This window comes from Plecotus auritus (genome assembly GCF_963455305.1).
Source record: "Plecotus auritus genome assembly, chromosome: 2".
NCBI classification, from domain to species: Eukaryota; Metazoa; Chordata; class Mammalia; order Chiroptera; family Vespertilionidae; genus Plecotus; species Plecotus auritus.
Genome location: NC_137771.1, coordinates 13,527,013 through 13,554,462, shown reverse-complemented (window position 1 = coordinate 13,554,462; position 27,450 = coordinate 13,527,013). Strand labels below are relative to the sequence as shown.

General features: G+C 58.5%; 1 protein-coding gene across 1 annotated transcript; it reads left to right on the top strand.

Moving 5' to 3' along the window:
* Positions 1–27,450, top strand: WNT4 (Wnt family member 4). Its single transcript, XM_080655974.1, has 5 exons — positions 1–302; positions 14,039–14,274; positions 23,370–23,501; positions 23,589–23,731; positions 24,579–27,450. Exons 1-5 carry the CDS (start codon positions 226–228, stop codon positions 25,044–25,046), a joined length of 1,056 nt encoding a protein of 351 aa, XP_080512100.1. The 5' UTR covers positions 1–225; the 3' UTR covers positions 25,047–27,450.

The window sequence follows — 27,450 nt, the reverse complement described above, 5'->3', positions numbered from 1 at the left end:
CGCATCCCGGCTCTGGGGCGGCGCTGACAGTCTGGTCCGCGCCGGGCAGCGGGCGCAGCAGCGGGCAGGGCTGCCGGCAGGCACGGAGGCAGAGCCCCGCCGCGCGCCCCGGCCCGCGCCCGGCGCCGCACCCCAGGCCGCCCGTGGGGTGCCCACCTGCCGCCCCGACGGGAGGCCCCCCGCGGCCCCAGCCGCTGCCCAGGGTCGGGCGCCCGCGGCGGCACCATGAGTCCCCGCTCCTGCCTGCGTTCGCTGCGCCTCCTCGTCTTCGCCGTCTTCTCGGCCGCCGCGAGCAACTGGCTGTAAGTCCGACTGGGACCTGGCTGCGCCGGGCGGGGGGCCGACGGGGCGGGGCGGGGCAGCGGGCGCTGGGGCGCCCGGCAGGTGTCTCGGCCGCGGGGCGCAAGGCTCGCTCGCGCTCTCCTCTGTCCCGGCCGCCCTCTGGGCACCCCTCCTGCCCGCTCAGCTCCCAGCCCAGAGGCGACAGGGGTGGCGGCAGCGGCGTCCGCACCCATAGGCGGCGTGGGGCGCCTGAGAGCGCGAGGGGTGCGAGCGCGGGGAGGACCCCGGGATGGCCCGGGCCGAGCTGACAGGTCCCCGAGGAAGTCCATCACCGGGAAGGACTCGGGTCCTAGTAGCAGGTTAATCCTGAGACGTCCAGGATCGAGCTCCGCGCGCCGCGCTGCGGGCTGGGCTGGAGGCGTGCAGAGACCTGTTTCTGCTTGGGGGGGCGGGAGCCAGGGATAGACGGAGAGAAGGGACCAGGACACAGGGCCTCCGCGAGCGGGTGGCCGGCGCTGGCCAGTCTTGGTTCTCCCTGGGGCAGGAAGAAACAACGTGGAGCCCTTAAGAACGACAACAGCCCCCCACTTCTCGGTGTCTCGCCTGAGGAGGGAGGATTGGTGACTGCTGGTGTCTGTCGTTCTCTTGCGGAGCCCTGACTCAGGGGACTCCCTGTGAAGGGACAGAGGTTGACTGGGCGGTGCAGGGTGTCTAAAGGGATGAGCCTGGCTGAGTGAGTCCACAGGGAAGCAAGAGGACCCCGACTCCTCCATCCCCCTCAGTGACTGCTCCCCAGGCTCCAGGCTTAACGCTGGCCCAGAGCGCTGCCCGCATCTTCTGTGGGCAGCCAGTGGGGAGCCAGCCTCCAATATTGATCTGAAAAGCATGAGGTGGGAAGGGGGTTAGCCAACAGTGTAGCTGGGGTTTCCATGGAGACAGCGGAAGAGGAAAAAATTCTCTCTGCATCAAGACCAAAGAACAAATATCTCCCATGAAATTGCCCCCAGTGTGCAATGGCTGTTGCTATGAGGTCATTACGGCCAGTCCCGGCCCTGCAGGCTGGAAGAGAGTGTTCGTTGGGGTCCGAGCCACCCAGGGCTTGGGGGACGGAGGTGATGTGGAATTCTCCCAGCTGTTGGGAGAGAGGACGCTGAGGCCGCCTGAAGTGGCTGCAGAGCTTTTGTTTTTCTTGGAGCTTTAATTTGATTAACACTTCAGGGGCAGTGGCACAGTGTACAGAAACCAGGGCATCAGCACGTCCTCCCACTGCCCCCTGCAGACCAGCCCCCTGAGTGGGTATGAATCACAGAGCTGAGGTGGGGAGCTGACTTGGACTTGGGGGAGCCTGGGCTCCCTGGAGCGGACTCTTGAAAGCATTGGTTCAGAGCTGGGTCTCCACAGTGAGCATGCGCATCAGGAAGAGTGAGGACGGGGTCTGACCACCCAGCATAGTCACGAAAGGGCAGAGAGAGAAGTGGTAATTCCAGGGTCTGACCCAGGCCTTCGGGGAAAAGAATAACATCCACCGAGGAAAGTCCTTGAAAAGCATCTAGCGTTTGGGCTCACTTTACAGATGAGAAAACTGAGGCCCCAGGAGCTAGGAACTGAACCCAGGTGCTTTGACTCCCAGGCAGTGACATACCCCCTTCTCTGAAGCCATTCCAGAGTCGAACCAGTGGGTCCCAGGTGGTGTCACATCGAAGCCCAAAATCCCGGCCCCAGCTTTGGGTCACGCAAACCGTGGGGAATTCCAACAGCTCAGTTCTGGTGCTGGCGCCGTGGCGGGAGGGGTGGGGGGGGTGAGGAGGGCGGCCTAGAGGGAGAAGCAAGGTTGGCAAACCTGTTCTCTGCTACGGGGATGGTTCAGGTTGCCACGGAGCGGTCTCTGGATGACCCCGCTCACACCTGTGCCACCCTGGGCTTCAGGCCTAAAGCCAAGGGTCTCTGCTCAACCCAAGGCAGAAGGAGTGGGGGCTCCCCAGGACCCGAACCCAACCAGAGAGGCTGTGATAGAGAAAAGATCTCTGGGCACATTCAAGACTGGGTCATCTGCCTTGAATTTATCACCCTCCATCGCTGGACTTCTAGGAGCTTGGGATCTAGGGAGAAAGACAAGATACAGGCAAAACCACGAATGGGTGGGGCAGTGTACGAGCTGTTGCTGGCAGAGGAAAGGGTTAAGTGTGAGCCAGAGCAGTCACGAAGTGGGGCACTTGGCCTGGAGGTTGAATCGTGACAATAAGAATAATAATCATAATAGCTCCCACTGTACTCTCTCAACCCTGAAACATCTGAATCCCATTTCACAGATGAGAAAATTGGGGATCACGGAGGTAATTGCCCAAAGTCACCTAGCTGGTCAACAGCAGAAGGAGCTGATACAAAAGCTGCTTCTAGAAGGAAAAGCTTCAGGCAGGCAGGCATGGTGGCTGGCACTGTCCTTCAAGTGTGAGCCACGCCAGAGGTGGCTCTCAGAGGGCCAAGGCCTGGCTGTCCACTCCCCTCCTAGTACCTGGAGTCGGGCGTGAGTCCGGGGGTGGCTGGCTGGCCGGTGCTGTCTGTTGTCTCAGAAGGCCTGGCAGGGAGGCCAGGTGTCCCGCTGCGTGCAGCTGTTGGACAGGAGGAAGCCTGGAGCGGGGAGGCTCCGCAGCCTGAGGCCTGGGCAAGCCCAGAGAAGCTGGAAGCTGTTGATTAGACTTGTGTCTGGCACCCGGAGTGAGTTGACAGCTTGTGGCAGCTCCCACCACTGAGGGAGGGATGGGTGGAAAGAAGAAAACAGTCCATCGGTGGATCGCCTGCACTTGGCCACAGACTTGGGCTCAGAAATGTCTCTAAATGTTCCCCCCAAGCAACAGGGCTGTGCTGGAAGTTGGGAGACTGGGGTTCCAGTCCCAGCTCTGCCCCACATGTTGGGGGCCTTGGATGGGCCTCTTCCATCCTCTGGGCTGCAGTCCTCAACTGAACCCCAAGTGGAAGTAGTGGGAAGAGCCAGAGAATAGACAAGCTGAGATCTCACTGTTGTGGATTTACTGCAGGAAAGCAGTGGTGCGCTGAGCCGGGGTCCTAGCAGAGACCTGCTAGGCAAGGGCAGGGAGCCCGTGCTGCACTCAAAGACAGTCCAGCAGAACGGCTCAGAACTGGGTCTCTGGGACGGCAGGAGCCCACAGTTCCATCCTGGTTCTGCCACTGACCAGCTGAGTGACCTTGGACAGCTTACTGCACCTCTCTGAGCCTCAGGCTCCTCATCGGCAAAATGGCACCCACTCTTGGGGGTTTGTGAGACAAGAGAGGGGCCACGCATGCAGCATCTGAGCACAGCACCAGGCACAGCAAAAGCAATGGCATGGCTGCTGCTGGAAGCTGAGGACTGCTGCCAGTGAGATGGGAGTCGTGTCCCTGTTTACAGGGACAATGGAGACAACAGGCCTTCAGGCTACTGCTCCCAAGCCCTGTTTACCCCACACTCTTCTGTCCGCGTCCTGTGATCTTACACAGGACCCTCAGGTGGGATTTAGGCTGCCACCTGCCTGTTCTTCGGCCAGGGCCCCTGCAAGAGCCTCAGAGAGTGAGGGCGGCCCAGCCTGGCTCACAGGCAAGGCCTGCTGGCCCGAGGAGTTGTGGCTGGGACAGCCGTTGGGTGCCGCTGGGGGAGGCATCACGTGGCTCAACTGGATCTGACTTCCCACAGGTGCGCACCTCCCAGCCAAGCTCCCGTGCATCTGCTTGCCCGCGGGCTGTGTGATTCCCTTGGCCATGGGCAGAGTGAGGCCTGGCACTCCGGGTGTGCACAGAACCAGCCCAGATGTCAGTGCCAGCCCCACAGGTAAAGGTGTGGCCTGTCTCCCCGAGTCTCCTGCAGGAAAGGAGACCGCTCTCCCTTCTAAAGAGTAAAAGCCCGTCCCCTGGGAGCTCCTCGTAAGGGCTCTGGGCACTGAGTCGCCATCACTAACACGCCCACAGCCCTTTACAGCTGACACTAGGATTTCTCAAGTCACCCCATTGATAGTCAGGGCCTGTCCTGTGCATTGTAGGATATTCAGCAGCATCCCCGGCCTCTACCCACTAAGAAGCCTGTAGGAACCCCCCAGATGACAACCAAAAATGTCTCCAGACATTGCCCGCTGTCCCCAGCAGGACAAGGTCACCCTGGTTGAGAATCAGGGGTTTACAAAGCACTTTCACACCCATTCCCCTACTGGAGTCACATCACCTCTTCCCCTGCCTTGTTCAGAGGAAGGAGACTGTATTCTTTTCAGTCCCACGTCGGAGGCCAGAGGTGCAGTGACTTCCCCAAGGGCATCCTGAAAGTCAGAAGCAGGACTTCAACTTGACTGACTCTCACATGTTCAGATCTTCTGGTCTTTAACCCCCTGCCTCTATCCCCTCAACCATTCTGTATCATATACAGCTACCATCCAGCAGTACGGCTGCTGCTTCTGCAAGGCTATAAGCATCTGGGGGCCTAGGTGAGGCACAAACACCTCCGGGCACCTGACACGCGTCTGACGTGCCGTCGGGGCTCAGTCACCATCTAATGGGTAAAGGAAGGAAGGGCTTGTTCCTTCCAGAGCGTTTTCAGTTGTGGTCAAATGATGCCCTGTCTTCAGAGACCTTGAGAAGGAGGGAGGTTCCGCTCTACTTGCCTGAGCCTCAGGTGATGCTAAGATGTGCCAAAGTGGGTGTCAGGAAGTGTGGCTGTCACCCAGCAGATCTGCTGCTCTGGCCTCAGCTCCCCAGCTAGGGCACACCCCTCAGCGCCAGGCTAGCGCTGTCTCCCCCTCACCCTCCACTGCAGGGCCCCAGGACCAGGCTCTGCCCCTGGGGTTTGCTCAGGCAGCAGTCACAACCCAGCTGTCTGATATGGCTTGACTTTCTTCCCTCAACCCTGGATTAGCAATTGAGCAACTCAGCAAGCATCTGACAAGACAGTGCTCCCCAAACCTGTTGAAACTCGCCCAACTCGGGCCCTGTGGGTGCGTTTGGAAAGCTGAGCATTTGCACCAAGCCTCCAATTCTTGTTCCTCCCTCTGGGAAGAAAGACTTGGCCTGAGCCAGCCTGGCACAGAGTTAGCCAGGGAACCACCAAGGAGGGTGACAGCTGCACGCCTCTGGCCCCTCCAGTCACCCCCACTCCAAACATGCTTGCGAGAGCCCCCGCTGCTTTGCTCGGCAAACTCCGCTGGAAGGCCACGCTGCGACCCCATGGTTGCTGTCCAGATTTCCACAGGAGTTGCCAGGTTTTTATCTCTGAGTCCTGAACTGCTTCTTCTGTGATTCAGCCAAACCCAGGAGAAGGCTCGCTCCCTGCCATGACCCCACCAACTCCCCTTCCCCATCCAAACCCCTCTCCCCCTCCCCCATCTCCTGGAAAACTGGAAATGGATCTTTAAGAGTTCCCTGGCCAAGTCAGAACCCCCGCAGTGGAGGGGACCTGGTCTGAGAAGAGGTAGGGAGGGGGGAAGAGGGAGGGGGGAGCCTCCTGACAGCTCGCAGCTCAGGAGGGAGCGTTGCAGAGGCCCATTAGAAGCAGCAGGAAATTGCTGATGAGACCAGCGGGGCCTCTTTTCTGCTGTGATTCTGAATGGTCCTTTCAGACCCTATTTCTCCCTCTGCTCACAAGCTCCATCACACAGGACTGGGTCCCAGGAACTCTGCCCGGAGAGCTGGAGACCGCTGGGCATTCCTCTGGATCAAGGATGCCCCGCTGTGCTGGCACCCCAGGCAGAGGGGACAGAATCACAGCCATCAGAGTGAGAGGGGCTCTCGGGGGTGGTCCGCTCAGCCCCCTCCCCGGACACTGAGCCTCTACGCAGGGGAGGGCCTGCTGTGCCCCATTCTGTCACGGCAAACACTAATTTGTCAAGACCCACTCCAAAAACAAAAAACAAAAACAAAAAAAAGACCCACTCCATCCATCCATCAGGCTCTGGGCGTGGCACTGGGGTCACACAGCACATTAGTAGTAGCGCTGGAACTCCATCCCAGGTCTCCTGTCTTCCCAGGACCTTCCCTGCAGCGGATGAAAGCAGCCCTTCAGCCCCACACCCCTGGCCAGTCACCTCCTCCACTCATAGTGGTCCAGGGGTAGAAGGCAGTGAGCAACTGGAGCAAGAAAGGAACCAAGGTTTTCCCATCTGCCCATTGGGGTGGGGGTATGGTTTACCCACAGAGTCTCCCAGGATTGGGCCTTTAGAAGGGACCCATCAAGGCCAAGGAACTCACTAGAATACTGGAGCCACCAGGGTACGAGCCTCACTCCAGGAGGCCGGTGCTGGACAGCTCAGCTGGGGTTTCACCCATCCCCACTCCCCACCCCCAGGCTCCCTCGGTGGAACTAGGGAGGACAGATCAACGGTTCAGTGGCTCCAAGGGCGAGGAAGGCACTCCGGACAAAGGCTGGGCAGGTCTTTGCGAGGGAGAAGCTCTCTGCTGGCAAATTAGGAGACAAGGCAAGGTCAGTGAGTGCCCTCAGTTTGACACCCACTCTCCGCCCCAGGGAGAGAAGGAAAATTCGTACCTTCTGGCACAGCCCAGGGTCATCCAGGCTCAAGTCTGAGTGGCCACTTCCCAGCCCTGAGTCAGCCACCAGCTCCCCTGGGGGGAAAAAATAATACTGTGAGAGGGAAATGGGGGAGTGGGGTCATCTCTCAAACAGGAAGTGGGGGGCCACAGAGCCCTCAGGAATGAAATGTGAGGAGCTGGGACACCAGGTTAATGGGAGTAATGGAAACTGGGAAGCCAGGAGACAGGAAATGGGGTTGCTGAATCTTCTGGGGATGGGAGAAAAGGGAGCTAGGAATCCCAGGAGACAGGAAGGGGGGGCGGGGGATTCCCTGAGGTACAGGAGTGGGGACTTGCGCTCCAGAGGAGGCCATCATCTCCCCCCAACTGAGGACATGCATTCGGAGCCAAGAGAACTGGGCCTGGGCATTGAGGACTCTGGTCATGCTAAAATGGGCAGCACCCACTACCCCACGACCACTGGGAGTATCTCCAAGGCCCGCCCTCCTCACGGGCTGCCCCTCCAGGGGTTTCAGGCCAGTGGCAGCAACTTCTTTCGTGACCCCACAAGCTGCAGAGAGCACAGTCCCAGATGCTGTCCAGGCAGCCATGTACCCACTGAGACATCTCCCTCCCCAGGACCCTCACCCCTGAGCAGCCCCGGGCCTTCTCTGTGGTGCAGAAAAGACATGGGCTCTGGAAGGCCCATCAGTGGGAGATGGAGCCACGTCCTCCAGTCACTGGTGCCGAACCATCATGCCTTTGTGCCTGGGCCACCTCTGGACCCCAGTCGGCTGGGCCAGGCTTAGGAGCCAGAGTGACCTATTTTCAAGTCCTGACCACCCCTGACTGGCTGCATGGCCTTGAACACCTGTCTCTGAGCCTCAGTTTCCTAATCTGTAAAATGGAGGGGATAATACCCACCTGGGCAACCCTACATGGATGCCATACGGATACATGAAAGCACACGACTATTGTTTGAAGAGCACAAGTGACAGAGACCTAAGGTGCCTCTCTTCCCGTCATCTAGTCCTACAACCCGTTTCCAAATGCCCTGGGCACACCTGAGCTTGTCCCGGACACCCGTTGGCCCTGCCCGCCTCACCTCAGTGTCCCCAGCTCCTAACAGCACCATCCCCCCCATCCCATCGCTCATACTCCTGGGCCCTGAAGGATCCATCTGATGGCCCAGAAACACCGGGAAAACAGGTTCCCCAACTCTACATACTCCGTCTGGAGTTTCTGTCCAAAGTCTGCAGTTGGGATCGAGGCTGAAGTGACCCACTATTCCCGATGGGAGCGTGTCTTCCTCTAAGTATGTTCAGCTGAAAAAAAAAAAGTGTCAGGAACCCAGGACTCAGAGAGCCAACGGCACCGAGCAAAGAAGACCAATGAGCAGAACTGGTCTGAGGGTCCAGCAGGGAGTGCAGCGATGAAGAGGCTTTGAGATGGTGGGGCTGATGCTCACGATGATAGTAAACATTCTAATAATGATGATAACATGATCATGCTGCCAACAGGGAAGAGTGCCTGCGATGTGAACACGTAATGCATTTGAGCGTCCTGAGATACGAACTACTGTTCTCCCCATTCTGTAGATGAAGACACCGAGGCTCGGGGCTGTTCACTAGCTTGCCTCAAGTATCGCAGAGATGGGAGTCTGACCCAGTCTGGCCATCTCCCTTGCACAGTGTGCCACACTGCCTACCACGCTGAGGGATAAGGGTGGCGGGGACAGGGGCGCCATGGGGGAGAGGCCAGCAGGATGCTCAGACCATGGCTACAGAAAGGTTCAAAGCTCTGAACAACTGGGGCGTGGTGGGGGTCACAGTTCTGCACGGGCTCCGTGTCACGGCTGCCTTCATCGGCCCACATCTCCCAAGGCGGCTCACTGTTCAGCACGCACACTGCTTCCGTCGGGCTCCTCCTCCCTCCCACTCGGCCCTCCTTGCTGGTGCTGGTGTTGCGGGCAGGACCGCTCCTGAGGAGGCTCTAAATGTGGCCCAAGCAGGCAGGGAGGCCAGAGGGAGGGGGCGGAGAGGCCTGGGCCAGCGTCCCAGCCCCCACCTGGACACCCGCAGGGCCAGGACCCATGACACTGATCTGTTTGGCCTCCCAAACGCCCCAGCTATTTCCCGTCTCCTCTCCTCTGGACGCGCAGGGTAAGAGCCGGGGAGGAGTCGGAGAGGTGCGGATTTTCCTCCAGGAATTCGTGTATTTTTTTAAAAAAGCAAGCAAACCTGGGAAAGCTTGGGACAAGCCCAGCTAATTTTAGTTTCTAATGAAAACAGCAGGTGGCCGAGAGGATCTGATCTCCCTGGCAGGGCCAGGGCCCTCTAGCCTTGCAGGCTGCAGGCACGGGCCGGGCGCGGGGAGGGCCTCCTGGGAGGAGCCTGAAGGACCTGCAGCCCCTGTTTGAGAAGATGGGGCACGAGCTGGCTGGCAGCAGCCGCCGGGGCAGCCTGGGGTGGTGGGGTAACCTGATCGATGGCACGGCTGTGGCTGGAGTCCTGGGTGGCCAGGGCAGCAGGTGGCAGATTGCTAAGCCTGTGCTCAGCAGTGGCAGGAAGAAGCCTAAACTGGGGCAATGCAGCTAGGACCGGAGAGAAAGCAGGGATGGTCAAGGCCCTCCGCAGGCCAGCCCAGCCCGGCGGCAGCCAAGACTGATCATGCCCAGGCTCTCTGTCTCCCCCAGAAATGGCTTGTGCAGTCGACATTTGAGCCCAGCCCAGCTCCAGGGTCAGCAAGTGGCATGGGTGTCTCTGGGGGAAAGGTTGAGCTGCCTTAAGGTGCACAGAGGGGTTTCCTGAGGTCCGCAGGACCAGGTGGGCCCTTAAGGGTCTCCAAGCCCTCGGCAAACTGAAAGGCAGAAGCTGTCTCTGTTGCGGCCCCTCAGCCCCACACACTCCATTCTTACCTCCCCCGAGTCCTCTGGTCAGGACAGAGCCCTCTGTGCAGCTGCACGTTTTTATTCAACGCCTTCTGTGTGCTGCACCCTGTGCTGGGCGCTGGGGAGACCCTGGGCCGGACATGACACTGAGGGTGGCATCAGCCTCCTGTAGCTGTCAATGGGGCAGCCCCACAACAAGGGGACGGGGAACAGAGAGGTCCCAGTCAGAGCTGGGTTTGTATTCCAAACTTTGCCATGCACTAGCTGTGTGACTTTGAGTGAGTCACTACCCCTCTTCGGGCCTCAATTTGCTCATCTGTAAAATGAAGCCAGACACCCTAAGGATACCAGAACAAGCAAGAAATGCAGGGGATGCCCAGGGTCCTAACTCTCTCCACCCCATTTCCAACTCCATTTCCAGCTCCCGCACCCAGTGCTTCCCAGGCAAGACGCTGGGCTCTGGGAGAACCTGGGTGGGGGTGGGGTGGGGCTGTGGCTCCTGTGGCATGGAAGGGGACAGCTGCTGGGCCAGATAAAGTCAGGGGTGGTGGGCATTGGTGCCAGCCATGGGGGCAGGGACACGCCTCAACGGAAGAGGTTTCTCAGCTTCTTCCTGGAAGCTGTCCCAGTGACTCACGGCCCTGGCAGCCTAGCAGCTCACCCCTAAATCCCTACTACTGTTATTTCAGCCCATCTCCCCTCCTGGAGCCCTGAGCCTAGGGGAGGGGGTAGGAGGCCTCTCCGGTCCATCTCACGTCTCATTCAATGGCAGAACCGCCATCTCTCAGGAGGCCTTCGAGGCTTGGAACCCCCCATCCCAGTCCGTAGAAGGAGCACTGCCAACTCTGACAGTGGGAATGGCCACACAGACCCACCTGTACCCATGAGGAGACAGCCTCTGAGAGGGGCGGGGACTTGCCCAAGGTTACACAGTGGGTTGGTGGCTCAGCCAGGCCTCCCTAGCTTGCTCCCCCTGCCCAGACAACCCCTGGCCTTGAACCTCCCTTCACCAGAAGCCAGGACCCAGCAGTCCAACCTGGCCCTTGGCTCCATGCAGGGGAGCACAGGTTGAGATGGGGACAGGCCAACTCTGGTCCCCCATGTCACAGAGGACATAGGGGCCCCCACTCTTCTCCAAGAGGCCAGCCCTGGGTCTGAGCAGGAAAGGATCCAACTGGAGGCCCAACTTCTTGTCCCCTCACCCCTAGCCTCCCAAACGTGGACCTGGCCCACAGCCAGTAGCCGGACGCTTGGCGCCCCCTGCAGGCCAAGAGTGCCAGGTGGACTAGCTGCATAGGGGACCCCTTCCCTCAGCTGGCAGAGGTAGGGGGCACGCAGGCCCCACTGAGGAGCCAAGTGGTCCCCTCGCCTTCCAGATCCATCCTCTCCCTGCCCCTCAGCCATCTTCCCACCCTGTGTCCTCAGAGGCTCAGCATCTGCCAGGACACTACCAGTCTGTGCATCCGCTAGACAGGACCTGGTAGAGAGGAAGGGGAGGCCCGGGGAGGCAAGGGGAGGTTGGACTGCCTCAGCCGAGACCACCCACCTCCCTCTCACCCGAGCTGCCAGGGAAGGGAGAGATCCTCACAGTCACTGCGCACCCACAATGCGCCCAGCTCAGAACCAGATGCAGCACCCACATCAAATCACATTAATTTCTCCCAGCAGCCCTCTGGGACAGGAACCATTATCTCCACTTCTAGATTAAAAAAAAAAAAGACAGACTCAGTCAGGCCCCACAGCCAGGGGCTGATGCTGCAGAGAGGAGGAAAGTGGGTCCCAGAACCACATCTCCCTCCGGCTGCGAAGGAAGCACCCCCATTGGTTACCCAAGAGCTTCCCCTAAAGTGCTCTGCAGGCCAATGCCAGCCTGGCCTCACAGCTGCTCCTGGGAACGTGTTAAAAGCCCAGATGCCCACCTGGAGTGGGGCCCAGGCACCTGCGCTTTCAGCAAACCCACAAATGTTTCAGTGCACAGCCAGGTTTGAAAGCCATCACCCTGGTCCAACCCACATGCCTGACAAATAGAATCCAGCTGCTGCTCGCACACCTCCAGGACGGGGAGCGCGGCGACAGGCAGTGCCGACTGCACCTTGGCCGTCATCCTCAGGGTGAACGAGCCCAGCTCCCAGCAGCTTCTGCCCGCTGCTGTCAGTCCTAGTCCTTGAGCCACAATGTCTCCACCAGCGGCTTTGAAATCAGGCAAAACCAGGTTCGAATCCTGGCTCCACCTCTCACGACCTGTGATTTTGCACACAAGGCGGATTGCTTGACCTGTCTATGCCCCAGGGTCCTCCTCTATAAAATGAGAGTTTGTTGTCTAGCTGCGAGGCTAAATGCAATAATGTAAGTAAAGTACTTAGCCCCCTCACTAAGTGCCATAAAAGTTCACTATTACATTTTGCCCTGGCCGGCATGCACAGTGGGCAGAGCGTCGGCCCACACACCAAAGGGTCTCGGCTTCGATGCCCAGTCAAGAACACGTACCTGGCTTGCAGGCTTGGAGGCAACCAATGGATGTATCTCTGTAACATCAATGTTGCGCGCTCTCTCTCTCTCTCTTTCTCTCTCTCTCTCTCTCTCTCTCCCCCCCCCCCGCTCTCTCTTTCTCCCCCTCATCTTCCCTTCCATTCTCTCTAAAAATCAATGGGAAAAATATCCTCAGGTGAGGATTAACACACCAAAAAATTTCACTCTTTTTATTATCATCACCATAAAAACTTCCCGTATTTTAACAGGGCTTTCTGTGTACTTTTCTCTGTGGTCACCGTTCAACAATTCACTCCTTCATTCAGCAAAGAGTTGTTGAGTTCCTGCCCCGTTGCCTCAGGCTCGCGTCAGACCATCTTCCACATACAAGATCCGTTTTGCCTCTGACAACAGTTCTGGCTTAGCCAGGATCCGTGGTATCTTCCCCACATTACAGATGGGGAAAATGAATCCCCAAAATGGCCCCCTTCCCCTCTTAAATCTTCTTTGGACAAGAAATTTGCGGCTTCCCTTGTAGGATGCAACAGCATCTTCACCTCCACCCCAGCAAGCTCCCCCGACCCGGTTTGCTGGCCAAGGGTCCCCGTAGAGGTGGTGGCAGAAGGACACTGGCTGTCTTGCTCTGAGCCCCAGGTCTGTGTGGCTGAGGCTGAGGATACAGGCAGGATCGGAGTTTCCTCCTGGGAGGCCACGGGAAGGCTGTCTGTGCTCACCTATAAAATGAGGGGTCTGAACCAGACCCCCTGTCTGGGCATGTTCCTTAAGTCTGTGATTCTCTGTGCTCTGCTGCTCCCCCAAGAACCCAACAGGCACCCCAGGCCACCCTGCCTGAGAGGTGAGAAGATGGATGTCTCACTGAGCAGGTGGGAAAGGGAGGCAGGGAGAGGAGAGGGGGCTTTCCAGAGTCACCATCAGCTCTCCTCCCATCATTAGACTGCCACTTGTACACCTACTATGTGGCAGGGACCCTGGGGTGGGGGGTAGGCTGAAGGGCAGCAGTTATAGCACAAGTCATGCGGACACCCACACCTGGGCTCCAATGAGTTCCATCCCTACAAACCTGGTAACCTTGAGCCAGTCACTTTGCCTCTCTGAAACATAACTGACACTTAGTAGGTGCTCAGTTAATGCACTCCTCCTTCCCTTGAGAGGATCCCTTCTTCCTCACAGGACCTTTTCCCATCCTCGTGAGCATGTTTGTGTCTTGCTCCCAGCCCCCTTGCTTCCTGGTCAACATCATAACGTGTCTGTCATTAGATGAGACAGAGCCTTCCTAGGCCCCTCAGAAGGAGGACAGGCAAGAGGAAGGCCCTGGAGGTTGAAGGAGGTGGAGGCTCGGCTCTGGCACTTGCTGTCTGTCACCTGGGGCACATCCCCCTCGTGGCCTGCATTCTGGCCACCGCCAGCCCTGCCTGCCTTCGCTGTCCCATCCCCAAGGGCTGCAGCACTGATGCTGGTCTCCATCTGGTGGCCCTGGGATGTGGCTGGCACTGAGGATCTTGGATTTGCAGCCAGAAGGTGGGCTCCATGGGGATGGGAAAGAGAAACACCAGAGCAGACAGTGACTCCCAGCTAGTAGGCATCTCAGCAGGAAGATGGGGGAGCCCAGGGGCTGGGACCACCCCGGTCCCATGAGGCTCTGCCTGCTTTGCCCAACTTGAGGCGGAGGCCTTGTCGTGGGAGACAGCACTTCCCGTCTCCGGCCCCAAGAGCTGGGCCAGAGGGCCTGTCACTGGATCCGACAGAAGCTGGCAGCCAGGTCCCAGGCTGGGACAAGTCGGTTCCCAGAGACCTGGGCTGGGCATGGCCTCGTCCTGGGCGTGGACGGGGGAGGGGGCTCTGCATCGCATTCCACCCCCACCGCCCTCTCCCCAGGTACCTGGCCAAGCTGTCCTCGGTGGGGAGCATCTCGGAGGAGGAGACGTGCGAGAAGCTCAAGGGCCTGATCCAGAGGCAGGTGCAGATGTGCAAGCGGAACCTGGAGGTGATGGACTCGGTGCGCCGCGGCGCCCAGCTCGCCATCGAGGAATGCCAGTACCAGTTCCGGAACCGGCGCTGGAACTGCTCCACGCTCGACTCCCTGCCCGTCTTCGGCAAGGTGGTGACGCAAGGTGAGGGAGGGGCTCGCGGGGGTGCTGGGGCAGCGGTGCGGGGTGTGGGCCCTCCGCCAGGGGGCCCCGGGAGAGATGGCCATTTCCTTGGGTGGGGAATGATACACTCGCTAGTGGCCGGACTGTTCAGTCTCTTATCAAGCAAAAACAGCACCCTGTTTGGGTGCTGATCCAGGCGGGGGTGGGGGGGGGGGGCGGTGCAGGGCCGTCAGAGGAGGCGGCGGTCCTTCATGCTGGGTGGGCAGCACTCCTCAGTGTGCAGCGCCCACAGCCCTGGAGCTGCCATCTCGTGTTACAAAGGAAGAAAGCGAGGCTCAGACAGGCTCCTCAGAGGGTGAACAGCAGAATCAGAACTCAGACCTGGGCCTCTGACCCCCAGCCCCTTGGCACTCAGCCTCTGGTAGGCTAGCCCATCTCATTCACCTGAACCTTTGACCACCCATACCGAGCCTCGCCGTGCCCAGCCCTGAGACCAGGGATAAACAGCACCAGCTCTGCCTCCTCGGCTCTCAGTCAAGTCAACCGCAGCTCAGTAGGGGTGGTGGCTTGCACACCGACAGCGCTCACTGGGGACCAGGCACTGTTCGAAGTGTTTTAACTCCCCTGGCCCTTGGTTACAAAATAGGCCTCCGTGTTACAAAAGAAGAAATGGGGGCACACAGAGGCACGTAACTCGCCCCAAGTCACAGAACTAGGAAGTGGCAGAGCCGGGACGCAGGCCCCGAAATCCTGCTCCAGGGTGTCGCTCTTACCCACGTGAGAAAACGCTGGGATGGAGGGGGACACGGGAGTGGGAGCACAGGGTGGACCCCTCCTCTGGCCAGGGCTGGGCTCAGAGAAAGCATTCCCCGAGAAGGTCAGCCCTCCGTTGGGCCCAGGAATGGGAGAGGGCACTAAGCCAGAGGACGGTGGGCCAGGGCAGAGGGAACGTGCCATGCAGCTAACTGGAAGGCTCCCTGAGAGCCAGCGGGTCAGCTCTGCCCTCGAGGAAGTGCTGTGAACCAGCTGCCTCTTTCTCTACTTCCTGAGCATGAAACTGACACTCCGGAGCCACCAGCGGCCCCTGGGGCCCTGTGACGTGCTCAGGCAGCAGGAGGCGTTGCCTGGGCCAACCTTTGTCTTGGCACCTGTGGTCCTGGACAGCGAGGGCTGCTGGGCTTGTGGCAAACCGTTTGGATGTTGTTGGAAACCAACTGTGATAGAAATTTGGAAGCCATTCTCCCGGGAGCTGGCAGAGGCCAACCAGGCACGATCATGCTTGGCATGACTGGACACTGCTGCTCGGAGAAGACGCTGGTTGTGGAGGATTTCCCGGGACGATGGTGCCACTGCTGAGGGCCGGGCTGCCTGTGCGACGAGGCTCCAGTAACAGACCCTGAGCATGGGAAGCCCCTCTGACCCAGAGGTGCTTGCGGTTTGGGGTGGTCTAGTGGGTAGACCCGCAGGTGTCAGGTGCCAGGCCCTTTCAGACCCCCGGGCCTTTGCACGTGCTGTGTCCTCTACCCCAACACGCAGTCCTCTTTCTCCACCAGCTCAGCAGGTCCCTCCCCCAGTCTTCCCAGCTCCGCAAGCAGGTGGTTGCTTTTCCTCCTGGCCCTGAAACTCTTAGCTCATGCTCGGGTTTTCCATTTTTATATATATATATATATATATATATATATATATATATATATATATATATAATGTTTTGTTTTGAAATAATGTCAAACTTACAGGAAAGTTGCAAAAATAGTGCAAAGGATTTTTAACCCATTTGCCTCTATCACCTTCTCTCCTCTCTCTCTCTCTCTCTCTCTCTCTCTCTCTCTCTCTCTCTCCTCTCTCTCTCTCAAAACACACACGCACACTTTTGTTTAAACCATTGGTGTTCACATGGCTTTCGTGACAAAGTTTAGACTTTACCGTGAGCCTGTCTCCCCACCCCACGCCCCAGTCCCTAAGCCTCCAGCTCTTCCAAGGCAAAGGTAGTACCCAGCACATGGCCGAGCCTGGATGCAGGAGACGGTCCATGGGGGTCTTCCAATGACAGGAAGCGGGTCAGGGCAGGGACTGGAAGGCAGGTCAGTGCTGGCCTGCAGCCGGGAGGGACCCCATTCCTCGCCTGTGCTTGTGACAGGAGCTAAGGAGAGGGCCCAGTCCTCGCTCAGCAAGTTTGGGAAGACACTGAGAACCGACCGGGTGTGGCTGGAACCTGCTCCAGATTACAGTTGGAGTGGCTCAGTTAAGCGTCCAGTCCCCTCCGTGAGGCAGGGTACCCTCCCCCCAGGCCCAGCACCCCGGGCAGTCGTGTCTGCAGGAGTCTGTCTTCCTTTCCATCCATCTCCTCACTTTTGTATCTTTCATTTTCTTCCTGAGTACAACTCCTCTTGGAAAAGCCTTCATGTGGCTCCACGAGAGAAGGGACTTGTCCCTCCGAGGGCTCAGTGCTGCTCACAGAAGGTGCAGGGCTGATGAGGCAGCTGAGGGAGCGCGTGGCAAGCATGACCTTGGGCAGTGACTTCACTCCTCCGAGCCCCGGCATCCTCACCTGTCAGCGAGCCCGGCAGGTGTACTTACCTCATGGGTCGTCGCGAAGATTCGGTGACGTCATGCATGGCAGCACTTAGTGGAGACCCTGACCCGAGAACAGCCGTCCGTCATCACCAGCTGTTGTCGTTTTTGGCTGCGGCAGCAGCAGCAGCCGGCCCGGGCAGGGCTCCCTCACAGCCCGCAGCTCTGGGGGTTGGGGGGCTTGGCCAGTACCGCATTCATGAGCTGCCTGGCTGGTGTCATGACCTCAGACCCAGGAGAGGCCACAGCTGACAGGTGGCCCCCGAGCCAGGAGCCCCGGGTTGTTGAGGGCCTCCTGCATGCTGTCCGCATCACATCGCACTGACTCTGAGAGTGTGCAGCCTTGTTCCCATTTCACAGCTGAGAAAGGGGCTCCGGGACCTGCCAACTCTTGGCTGTGACATCTCCAGTGAGGTCCTTCCAGCTCCAGGCCTCACGGTCCTGCTCCCTGTAAAATAGGGACAATCCCAGACCAACCTCCTGGGCCTCCCGTCAGGACTCAGCGAGATGATGCCTCTGAAGGGCTCACTGGCTCCCACAGAGATGCCCCCTCGGGCTCTCTGACTGCTTGAGGCTTCCCAGCCTCCAAGCCTGCACTCTCCCCACCCCCAGCAGCGGCGGCCACCCTGCTTCTGTCCTACTGAGGCAAGACAGATGGTGAAATAATGGTGACTGGTGAGGACAGTGTGTAAGTAAGAGCCAAACTGTGTGCTCTAGGCTGAAAATCTCCTGGAAATTTGGTAAAATTGGGGAAGCCAGGAATGGGGCCAGGTATTGGCAGTTCTGGGCTGAGCAGGCATTAAGGGCCAGATGCAGGATGGCCTCCGTTTTTTAGTCACTGCTTCATCCTGGTGCCCAGAGCAGCGCCTGCAGCGCAGGTAACTGAGAAATACTCGCTGAATGAATGGACAGGGTGAGTCTGGGAAGGCTGGAGGTTGCCCTGAGCAGGGCGGAGAGGGCGGGAAAGGCACACAGACTCCTCTTCTCCTCTCCCCTCCATCTGCAGACAGCCCCGGGCCTCCCTGCCTCTTTGTACGGCTCTCTGTGACCTTCATCAAGTTCCTGTCCCGAAAAAGGGACGCAGTGAGCCTGAGGCCCCTCGGGCTCTGGCTGCTGTGGCTGGGCGGGGATGTGGTGCACTGGCCCTAGCGAAGAGAGGATCCAAAACCAGGCCCATCTCTCCATCCCCACGCATCTAGCATCACCTAGGACACCTCACTGGCTGTAGCCTCGGGCTGGATTTACAAAGTACATGCTTCCCTAGCAAGTTTGGCTCAGTGGATAGAGCGTCGGCCTGTGGACTGAAGGGTCCCGGGTTTGATTCCGGCCAAGGGCACATGCCCGAGTTGTGGGCTCAACCCCCTGTAGGGGGCGTGCAGGAGGCAGCCAATCAATGATTCCCTCTCACTATTAATGTTTCTCTCTCTCTCTCTCTCTCTCTCCCTTTCTCTCTGAAATCAATAAAAATATATTACCAAAAAAAAAAAAAAAAAAAAAAGCTTTAAGAAAAAGAAATGCTTTTCAGTCCAGGGCGGTGACTCACTGAAACCCGTATTCTCATATTTGTCCTCAATATTTGCATGACGTTGGACCTAAGGAGGGTGAGAACGTGCCTTCCTTCTGGTGACCTCTCCGGCCAGACTTCTGGTGCCATCAGATAATTTCTGGAACATTCTGCCACTGGGAGTTCCTGGAGGGTGAATTCACCTCCGCAGCCCCAGTGCCTGGCATGGGCCCAGCTCACAGCAGGTGGTCGGTGAACGTTGGTGGGGCAGCAGCAGGAAGGAAGGGTCTCTGCCCTAAGGAAGCCTTTAGCCCAAAGGCAATGACATGGTCAGCTGACTGGCCTCCCGAGTGTGCGAGCCCCACCGACATTGTTGGCAAAGGAATAAAGTGGCACCAATCACCCAAAAATAATCCTCGCAATAGCTACTGTGTCTTGAGCACTCACTATGTGCCAGCGACTAGACCAAGCACAGTCCCTACTTTACCTGACTAGATTTCCAGAGCCAGCTGCCGAGGTCAGTACTGGCAACAGCCCCATTCTATGGGCAGAGAGCTGATGGCTCACGTCGGGGAGTGGCAGCGCCAGGACTCAATCTCAGGCCTGCCTGGCGAGCGCCCTGCTCTTTCCCCACCCCACCCCTATCTCCAAGCAGCTGTGAGGGGCCTGCTCTGTGCCGAGCCCTGTGCTGGGTGCTGGGGGCTGGAGGAGAAGTATGAGGAACAACCTGGTCCCAGGAGCTTCTAATCTGGCTACAGAGGCCAGACAAACCCACAGGACACGTGGAAGATAAAACATTCTGCAACCGCATCCGGACTGCGAGGCACAGGCAGGCCAGGGAGAGCAATGCCTGTGGGTGGGAGGGAAGTGCGGGAGAAGTGCAGGGTCTGCCTGCATGTTCCAATTGGGGAATGAGCCTCCGAGAGGAAGGTCGCACCACTAGGAAGTCTCAACACGCTTTGTCCAGCCCCGAGGCCTCTCCTCTTCCCCCTGTCCTACATCATCTCTTGAATCCAAAGAGGCTTCCTGGAGGGGATAGAGTCAGGACTCAGACACAGGTTGATTTCAAGAAAAAGTGAGTTTTTGCAGAGAGGAAAGCAAAGGAGCCTGGCCAGTGTGGTTCAGTGGTTGAACATTGACCTATAAACCAGGAAGTCATGGTTTGATTCCTGGTCAGGGCACATGCCCGGGTTTACAGGCTTACTCCCCATATGGAGGTATGGGGAAGGCAGCCAATCAATGATTCTTTCTCATCATTGATGTTTCTATCTCTCTCCCTCTCTAAAATCAATTAAAATATTTATTTATTTTTTATTTTTTTATTTTTTTTAATAAAGAGAGAGCAGGGAACTAGAAAGGCGGGCTGGAGCAGGGGTAGGAGAGAATGGAGAATGCTAGTTATTAATGTCTTTCTGAGACCAGTGCCTGTCCTGCCCACTCCCTAGGACCCCCACTGAGTCTGCTGTGGGAACATGTGAGTTATGCTGGGAATGGCACTTCCACCAGGACACCGCCTGGTGCCGGGGGATCACCATGCCCAAGGCTTCCTTTCCAGACCAACTCAGCCTCATCTGGTTCTCCTCCAAACCCTCCTTCCTGCCAGGATGCACTTCCTCCCGACACCTGGGAGAGACATCGCAGGTGATGTGCTCAGAAGAGCACAGGTCTTGAGTCGGACAGGTCTTGTTCCAATTCCCTCTGGGCCACAGACTGGCTGGGGGACCCCAGACAGGCCACTGAGCCTCGCTTTTTCCTCTGGAGAGCAGAGCTGGTTGCTAAGGTGGTTGTGAGCCGTAGATAGCCTATGCAAAGGCCCCGGTGCCCTCAGAATGGGGAGCTACTGCTGGATCCATAAGGCAACTCTGAATTCCCAGCCCCAGGCACCTAGCACCTTGGGAAAGATGGCGCTGAGGCGGGACCGGAGGACACATAGCATTTAGACCCGTGGCGCCGGCAGAGGAGGTGCCCTGGGAAAAAGCAAAAGCAGGAAGAAAGGAGTTGGGTGTGGGGTGGGCAGATGGCTCTATGGGAAAGGCAGAAGGTGGCAGGGCGGCTGCTGGCACCTGAGAGAGTCCTGCCTTGCCCTGGGCCGGCTCTGCTGTCCCCAGAGGACAAAGTCAGGACTGTCTTTCCCCGCAGCTGGAACAGGCCAGCCCTGCCCAGGCAGCAGTTATCTACCACGTGGCTGGGAACTCCCTTCTGCTGCGCTCGCAGGCGCCCCGCAATCCGTTTCCTCTCTCAGCAGTTTCCTCTCTCAGCAGTCGCTGCCAGGTGCCCACTAGTCAGCAAGGCTCCAGCCTGGCACCCAGCAAAGAGGCGGAGCCAGGAGGGGCCGCAGCAGTTGAGTCAAAGGGCTGGGACCCAGGGCCCGTGAGAAAAAGCTGGAGGAGCCACTGCCACTGGCTTTAGGGGCACGGGGGCTTGGCCACGTTCTCCAGGCCTCTGGGGCCTCCTGTGCTGAGCACAGAGGCCAGCTGCTCACCACCCCCAGTAAAGAACCCACGGAAGGAACTGGACTTGTCCTACAGCACATGAGACCGAAGGGTAGACCTAAGGAAGTCCTTCTTGGCTTCAGGTGCTAAGAAGGTGGGAGGTGGTAAGAACGTGGCTGGTGTTCTCCTGTTCTTGTTGTTTTTAATATGTTTTTATTGATTTCAGAGAGGAAGGGAGAGGGAGATAGATCAATGATGAGAGAATCACTGACCAGCTGCCTCCTGCAGGCCCCCCACTGGGGATGGAGCTGGCAACCCGGGCATGTGCCCTGACCGGGAATCGAACCATGACCTCCTGGTTCACAGGTCGATGCTGAGCCGCTGAGCCACGCAGCCCGGCGAGAGTGGCTGGTGTTTATACCCAGGGGCTCCGCCCGGAGGCAGGATAATGTCAAGGTTGAAAGCACTGGAGCCAGGCTGCCTGAGTCCAAGTTTCGGTTCCACCACTTTCCAGCTGGGTCTTGTTGGACAAGTTGCTTCACCACTCAGTGCCTCAGTTTCCTCAGCTGTAAAATGAGGAAACTGAGGGTTTCTTCATAGAGTTGTTGTGAAGAGTATACAGATTATGTCAAGTGCTTAGTGCCCAGCACAGAGTACGCGTCCTATAAGCTTTAGCTCTTTGTATTATTATTTTCCTTCCAGAATCTCTTCCGTCAGGCCCACTCCCAAGCGAGAAAACCATAGCATCTTTGTCCCAAAGCTAGAGCAAGGGGTCCGAGAGTCCTGGCTGATAGATGGGTATTGGTTTGGGGAATGAGGCAGAGATCTCCCTGAGCAACCTTTCAGGGCGCCCTGCACCCCAGGGCCAGGAGCGCTCAAGGGAAGTGGTGAGGCCAGAGCTGGGGGTGGGCCCAGGCTGCCTGAGAGCCATGAGAAGCAAGGGAGAGAAAGGACCACATCGGGCCAGAGCTGGGGCCCATGGCCCTATCTCCCGCTTTCCCTCCCCCCTGGTCTTTGGGGCAAAGAATTGTGCTGGTTCAGGCCTGGAAATACCAGAAATACCAGAAACTAAAGTCGTCTCTCTTTGGGCGGCCACAGCACAAAACCAACCAACATGATCCTGCTATTAACCTCGATTAACTTGGAGAGGATTCCATCTCGGGCTGTCGAGGCCCGGGTGGCCCCAGCCAAGGCCCCTGATGCTGGCCCAAAATGGCCAGGGCAGGGCAGAGGGCGGGCAGTGGAGAGCGGGTGGTGGGCCATATCCCCAGTTCAGGGGCTGAACCGGGAACAGGGCATCCTGAGCCACCAGGGCCTGAGCTGCCCCCACCCCAGCTCCGCTTTTTCTGCTGCCCGTCCACAGACACGGGCACAGAGGAGGTGATTGTTTCTGTCTGACCACGGCAACTGCTCCCCAGGGCAGCCGAGAGCGCAGGCCTGGGTGTCGCAGAGGTAATTGCCAACCACGGGGCCAAAACCTGCCCCCTCCACTCCTGCGGACACAGACGCTCCAGCAAGAGACAGAAGGACAGTCACGGGCACACAGAGGCCCTCACAGGGCCCAGGAGAGGAGCTGGGCCTGTCTGGTCACACTCCCGGCCAGCCATGCACACACGCACCACACTTGCACTACACACACAGGCACACTCCCTCCCACCACCCACACCCCAGAAAGAGGCTCCACAGAAGCTACACCCCGAGGCACAGTTCCTAGGAGGATAAAAACACCCATTCAGGCAGGGGGCGAGGGCAGGCACCAAAATAGAACCTCTGAGAAGTTCTGGGCAGAAGGGAAAGACGGGCCCAGAGGCAGACGGACTGCGTCTGAGTCCTGCTCCTGTCACTTCCTCGCTGGGTGCTAGGACCAAATCACTTCCCCTCCCCAAACCTGCACTGTGCCACCTGTGAAATGGCACAGATAAAGGGCCCAGTGGTAGGAGGGCCTGTCCTCATTAGCTGTGGTCCAGGTGAAGAGCAGGGGCCACTGTGATTACAATTTACTCTTAGAGATAAGGAAGCAAGATGAACTCAGGGATGAGCGCAGCCTGAGCAGGAAGGGCCGGGGCAGGACCCTGCGGCAGGGGACCCCTCAGAGCTGGGAAACAGGCGCTAGAAGAACTCGGGTTTTAGAGGAAGCCCGCGGGCTGGCAGTCCAGCCTGCCACGTCACAGCCCTGTCGTCCGGGTAAGTCAGTTCTCCTCTCTGAGCCTGTCAAAGACAATGTGAATACCACTAGCCTTCTGCAGGGGTTGTGAGGACAGTAACCCCACAGAAGCTAACAGCGATGAGTCTGTCTGCCTGCTCAACCGGGTACCTTGTGACCAGGGACAAGCTGACGGATCTCTCTGTGGGATGGGGACGACGGCAGTGCTGACCTCACAGGAGCTGTGAGGCTGACATGCTCAGCACACGTCAGGATGCTGGATCCAGTCAGTGTACTCAGCATCCGCGTAGTGAGAATGATCACCAGAAGTGTCACTCCTGGCCCATGGAAGGTAGATCTCTCCAGGGGCCTCCAGCGTTCAGGTCCCAAATACCCTCCACCTCTGAAAAGGAGGGTGCGGGGAGGAGCCCCGGGACCCAGCCTGCCCTCCCTCTGCCGCCCACAGGGACTCGGGAGGCGGCCTTCGTGTACGCCATCTCTTCAGCAGGTGTGGCCTTCGCGGTGACACGGGCGTGCAGCAGTGGGGAGCTGGAAAAGTGCGGCTGTGACCGGACAGTACACGGGGTCAGCCCCCAGGGTAAGTGCGGGAGGTGGAGAGGCGTGAGTGGGAGAGCAGGGGCCTGGCCGTCACTCATCTGTGGCCCCTTCTGCCCCCGTGCCCCAGGCTTCCAGTGGTCAGGATGCTCGGACAACATCGCCTACGGCGTGGCCTTCTCACAGTCGTTCGTGGATGTGCGGGAGAGGAGCAAGGGGGCCTCGTCCAGCCGGGCCCTCATGAACCTCCACAACAATGAGGCCGGCAGGAAGGTAGCGTGGCGTTTCTTCTGCCCCCATCACCCTGGGGCAGGGGCAGACTCAGGAAGGTCCCTGAAACACTCTCCTACCCACATGCCACTCAGAAAACATTTGTTCAGGCTCTCACCAGCACCAGGCACCTCCCAGGAAGGCAAGGGAGCAGGAGCAGTGAGTGGCCCCCTGCACAGCACACACATCCCACCACATTGGTGTGCACAAGAGTGTGTCCCATCCCTGTCACACGCACACCCCTAACAGGTAGCACACTAGGATTTAAATCCTGTGTGGTAGCAAAAGCCATGTGCTTCTCTCAGATACCATCTGCCTTCTCAATACCTACTCAAGGTTCCTGTGCAGATTCAATGCAAGTGTGTTCTTCCCCATCATGTCACCTGTCACTTGCTGTTTCATATGACACTGCCCTTTAAAATGTCTCTCCCTTGCCTGGCCGGTGTGAGTATCAACCCATAAAGCAAGAGATCTCTGGTTCGATTCCCGGTCAGGGCATGCTCAGGGCACATGCCCAGGTTTCAGGCTCAATCCCCAGTAGGGGGCATACAGGAGGCTCAATCCCCAGTAGGGGGCTCTCTCTCTAAAATCAATGAAAATATATTTTAAAAATAAAATAAAATGTCTCTCCCCCGCAACTGTAAGTGCCCCAAGGGCAGGGCCAGTACCTTCTTTAACTGTCCCCAACACAGCTTACCAGCCCACCAACATACAGTAGGTGTTTAATACAGAGGAAGCCTAGCAATGCATCTTTCTCCGATTCTGCAGCATCCCCCAGCCATGCCCCCTCCGGCCCCTCCACAGCCTCCCCTGACATCTGTCTGCTCTCTCCCCTGCTGGTCCCGTGCAGGCCATCCTGACACACATGCGGGTGGAGTGCAAGTGCCACGGGGTGTCGGGCTCCTGCGAGGTCAAGACCTGCTGGCGAGCCGTGCCGCCCTTCCGCCAGGTGGGCCACGCACTGAAGGAGAAGTTTGATGGTGCCACCGAGGTGGAGCCGCGCCGCGTGGGCTCCTCCAGGGCACTGGTGCCGCGCAACGCGCAGTTCAAGCCACACACCGACGAGGACCTGGTGTACTTGGAGCCCAGCCCGGACTTCTGCGAGCAGGACATGCGCAGCGGTGTGCTGGGCACGCGGGGCCGCACGTGCAACAAGACATCCAAGGCCATCGACGGCTGTGAGCTGCTGTGCTGCGGCCGCGGCTTCCACACGGCACAGGTGGAGCTGGCCGAGCGCTGCAGCTGCAAGTTCCACTGGTGCTGCTTCGTCAAGTGCCGGCAGTGCCAGCGGCTGGTGGAGCTGCACACGTGCCGGTGACTGCCGCCCGCCCGCCCGCGCCCAGCACCGCCTCGCGGCCCGGGGAAGGCCCATAATTTAAACAGTCCCCCACCACCCACCCCAAAAGATACTGGTTGTATTTTTTGTTTTGGTTTGGTTTTTGGGTCCTCATGTTATTTATTACCGAAACCAGGCAGGCGACCCCAAGGGCACCAGCTGGGGTCTCCCTGAAGCCTGGGCCTTCGTGGCTGCCACTGACCAAAGGGACCTTGCTCGTACTTCCGGCTGTCCACGCGTGGCTGCTGCTGACCACTCGGCTGTTATCTGTGTCCGTTTTTCTACTTGTAGACTCAAAGTGGGTAGCAGGAGTGTTACAGCCACGTGCCTACTAACCCTGCCATCTAGGGAAAGAGGTGGCCCTATGGTGGGGGAATTCAGTGCCATTTTGCTGGAAGTTGCGCCCCCCACACAGGCACACGGACCCCTGGCAGCTTCATCCTGGTAGCCTTGTCCTCTCAGATACCAGGCCAAGAGCAGAGGGTTTTCAGCCCTCCATGAGCAGCTGGAGGTTCAACTTCTGTGGGACCTTCCAGGCAGGAAGAGCAGGTGAGGTGAGGGCAGTCCCACCCTAGAGCCCAGCCTGTCTGGCCTCCCCCTCAGAGAGGGAAACCCCCACTCCCTAGTCCCTTCCAGGCAGGAGTGCAGCCTGCCATCCTGGATCAGCGATCCCAGTGGGGCTCTGCAGTGATGCCCCGTGTGAGTCTCCTCCTCACAGAGCTGCTTCTCTGTGAAACTAAGAATGGAAATCGCTCACACACAGAGAGGAAAGGGCCGTGTAAGAAAGCCCTCTCCCAACCATTTCATGCACCCAAATTTACTGAGTAAATACTACGTTCTAGGCCCTATCCTGGGCCATCTCACTGGATGATGGAGAAGACAGGGATGCTCGTGCCCATTTTGTAGCAGAGGGGGCAATGCCCAGCGGGTCCCAGAGCGAGCAAGATGCAGAGGCAGAGCCACAAGAACCCTCCAGCCAAGGCTCCTCCGGGCTCCTGCACCTGAAGGCCCAGAACCAGCAGGTCTTCTTGGGTCTGAGCCTTGCGGAGGGGGCTCTGCTGGAGGAAGAGGGGCCGCAAGACAGTTGGAGGCACAGACCACAGGCTGAGCGCGAGCCCCCACAGTTCCTGAGGACAGAGCTCTGAGGGACAAGGTAGACAGCGGGAAGGAACCCTGCCCCTGGGACCACAGTACTGAAGAGTCCCCCAAGACAGCACCAGCTGCCCAGGCCTGGCCCTGCACAGCAGCCACACCGTCAGGAGTCCAGTCCAAACTTCTGTGAGCAAGACAAGCACACAGCAAGACCTGGCCTGACCCAACTGCCTCTAGGGTGGGCTCCCAACCACCAAAGGAACTTGCTGCCAGCCCAGGCTCCAGGCTTCCCCCACACTGGGGCTCTAGGCTTCCGGTTTGAGGTCTTGAGCTCTGGGATCCCCTTTGGAGGTTCTCAGACCCAAGCTCTTGGCTCCAGGGTTCAACGCCTGAATCAAAGTCCCAGATTCAGAATGCAGGCTCTGGCCTGTAGAAGCTCTCCAGGCCTGTGGTTTGTGCCTCCCGGTGTCGGCTCCCTTGCAAAGAGGTCAACACTCTTGGCCTCCAGCCAAGCTCTCTGCTCAGTGTCCATCTGCGAAGGCCAAAACCAAGTGAGATGCTGGAGCCACATTCGAATGTGGGGATAATCTTGGGGCGGGCAGGCTCTGATGTGGATGAAAGCTGAGCCGACTGTGTCCCCACAGCTGCCCAGCGGGGCTCACTGCTCCTCTGGCGGGCTCTGTGCAGCCATATGCTCAGCGCCAGGGAAAATACCATCCCTCACTGGCAGAGGCAGACCCAGACAAAGGGAGCAACAGGGACCCCTCCCCTTCCAGAGATAGGGCTGAGCCACTCTCCCCCACCCCCAAGTCCTCTCTCCAGAGCCAGGGGAACAGTAGGTCCAGGCTGAATGCTGGTATGATGAGCACTGCCCCCAGGAAGAAGGGAGAGGGTCTGTGCCCATTCACGGGCTTCACCTTCCTGCCTGCCAGGAGGCTCCTCAAAGCTGGGGTTCTGAAGGGTGTAACCTCTTCCCAGCCATACCACCACCACCACCAGCCCCCAAACGCCAAAGGGAGCCTCAGCCACAGGCAAATGGAGCTTCCTCGGACACACCCTCCTCCAAACTGTCCCAGATCGAGGAAGAACCAGCACAGGCCTGACAGCCCATCCACTCTGGAAGCTGGCCAGAGGGTCCAAGTCCTGCCCAAAACCTTCCCACTAATCTTGCCACAGGCAAAGGTGATGTCCTCCGCGGCCTCGGGCTGGAGATGCCCTGGCTCTGGATGCTGCTGCCCCTCTGCTGCCCCGTCCCATCCTCCAATTTTTATACGAGGCTCCTTGCCGTTGTGAC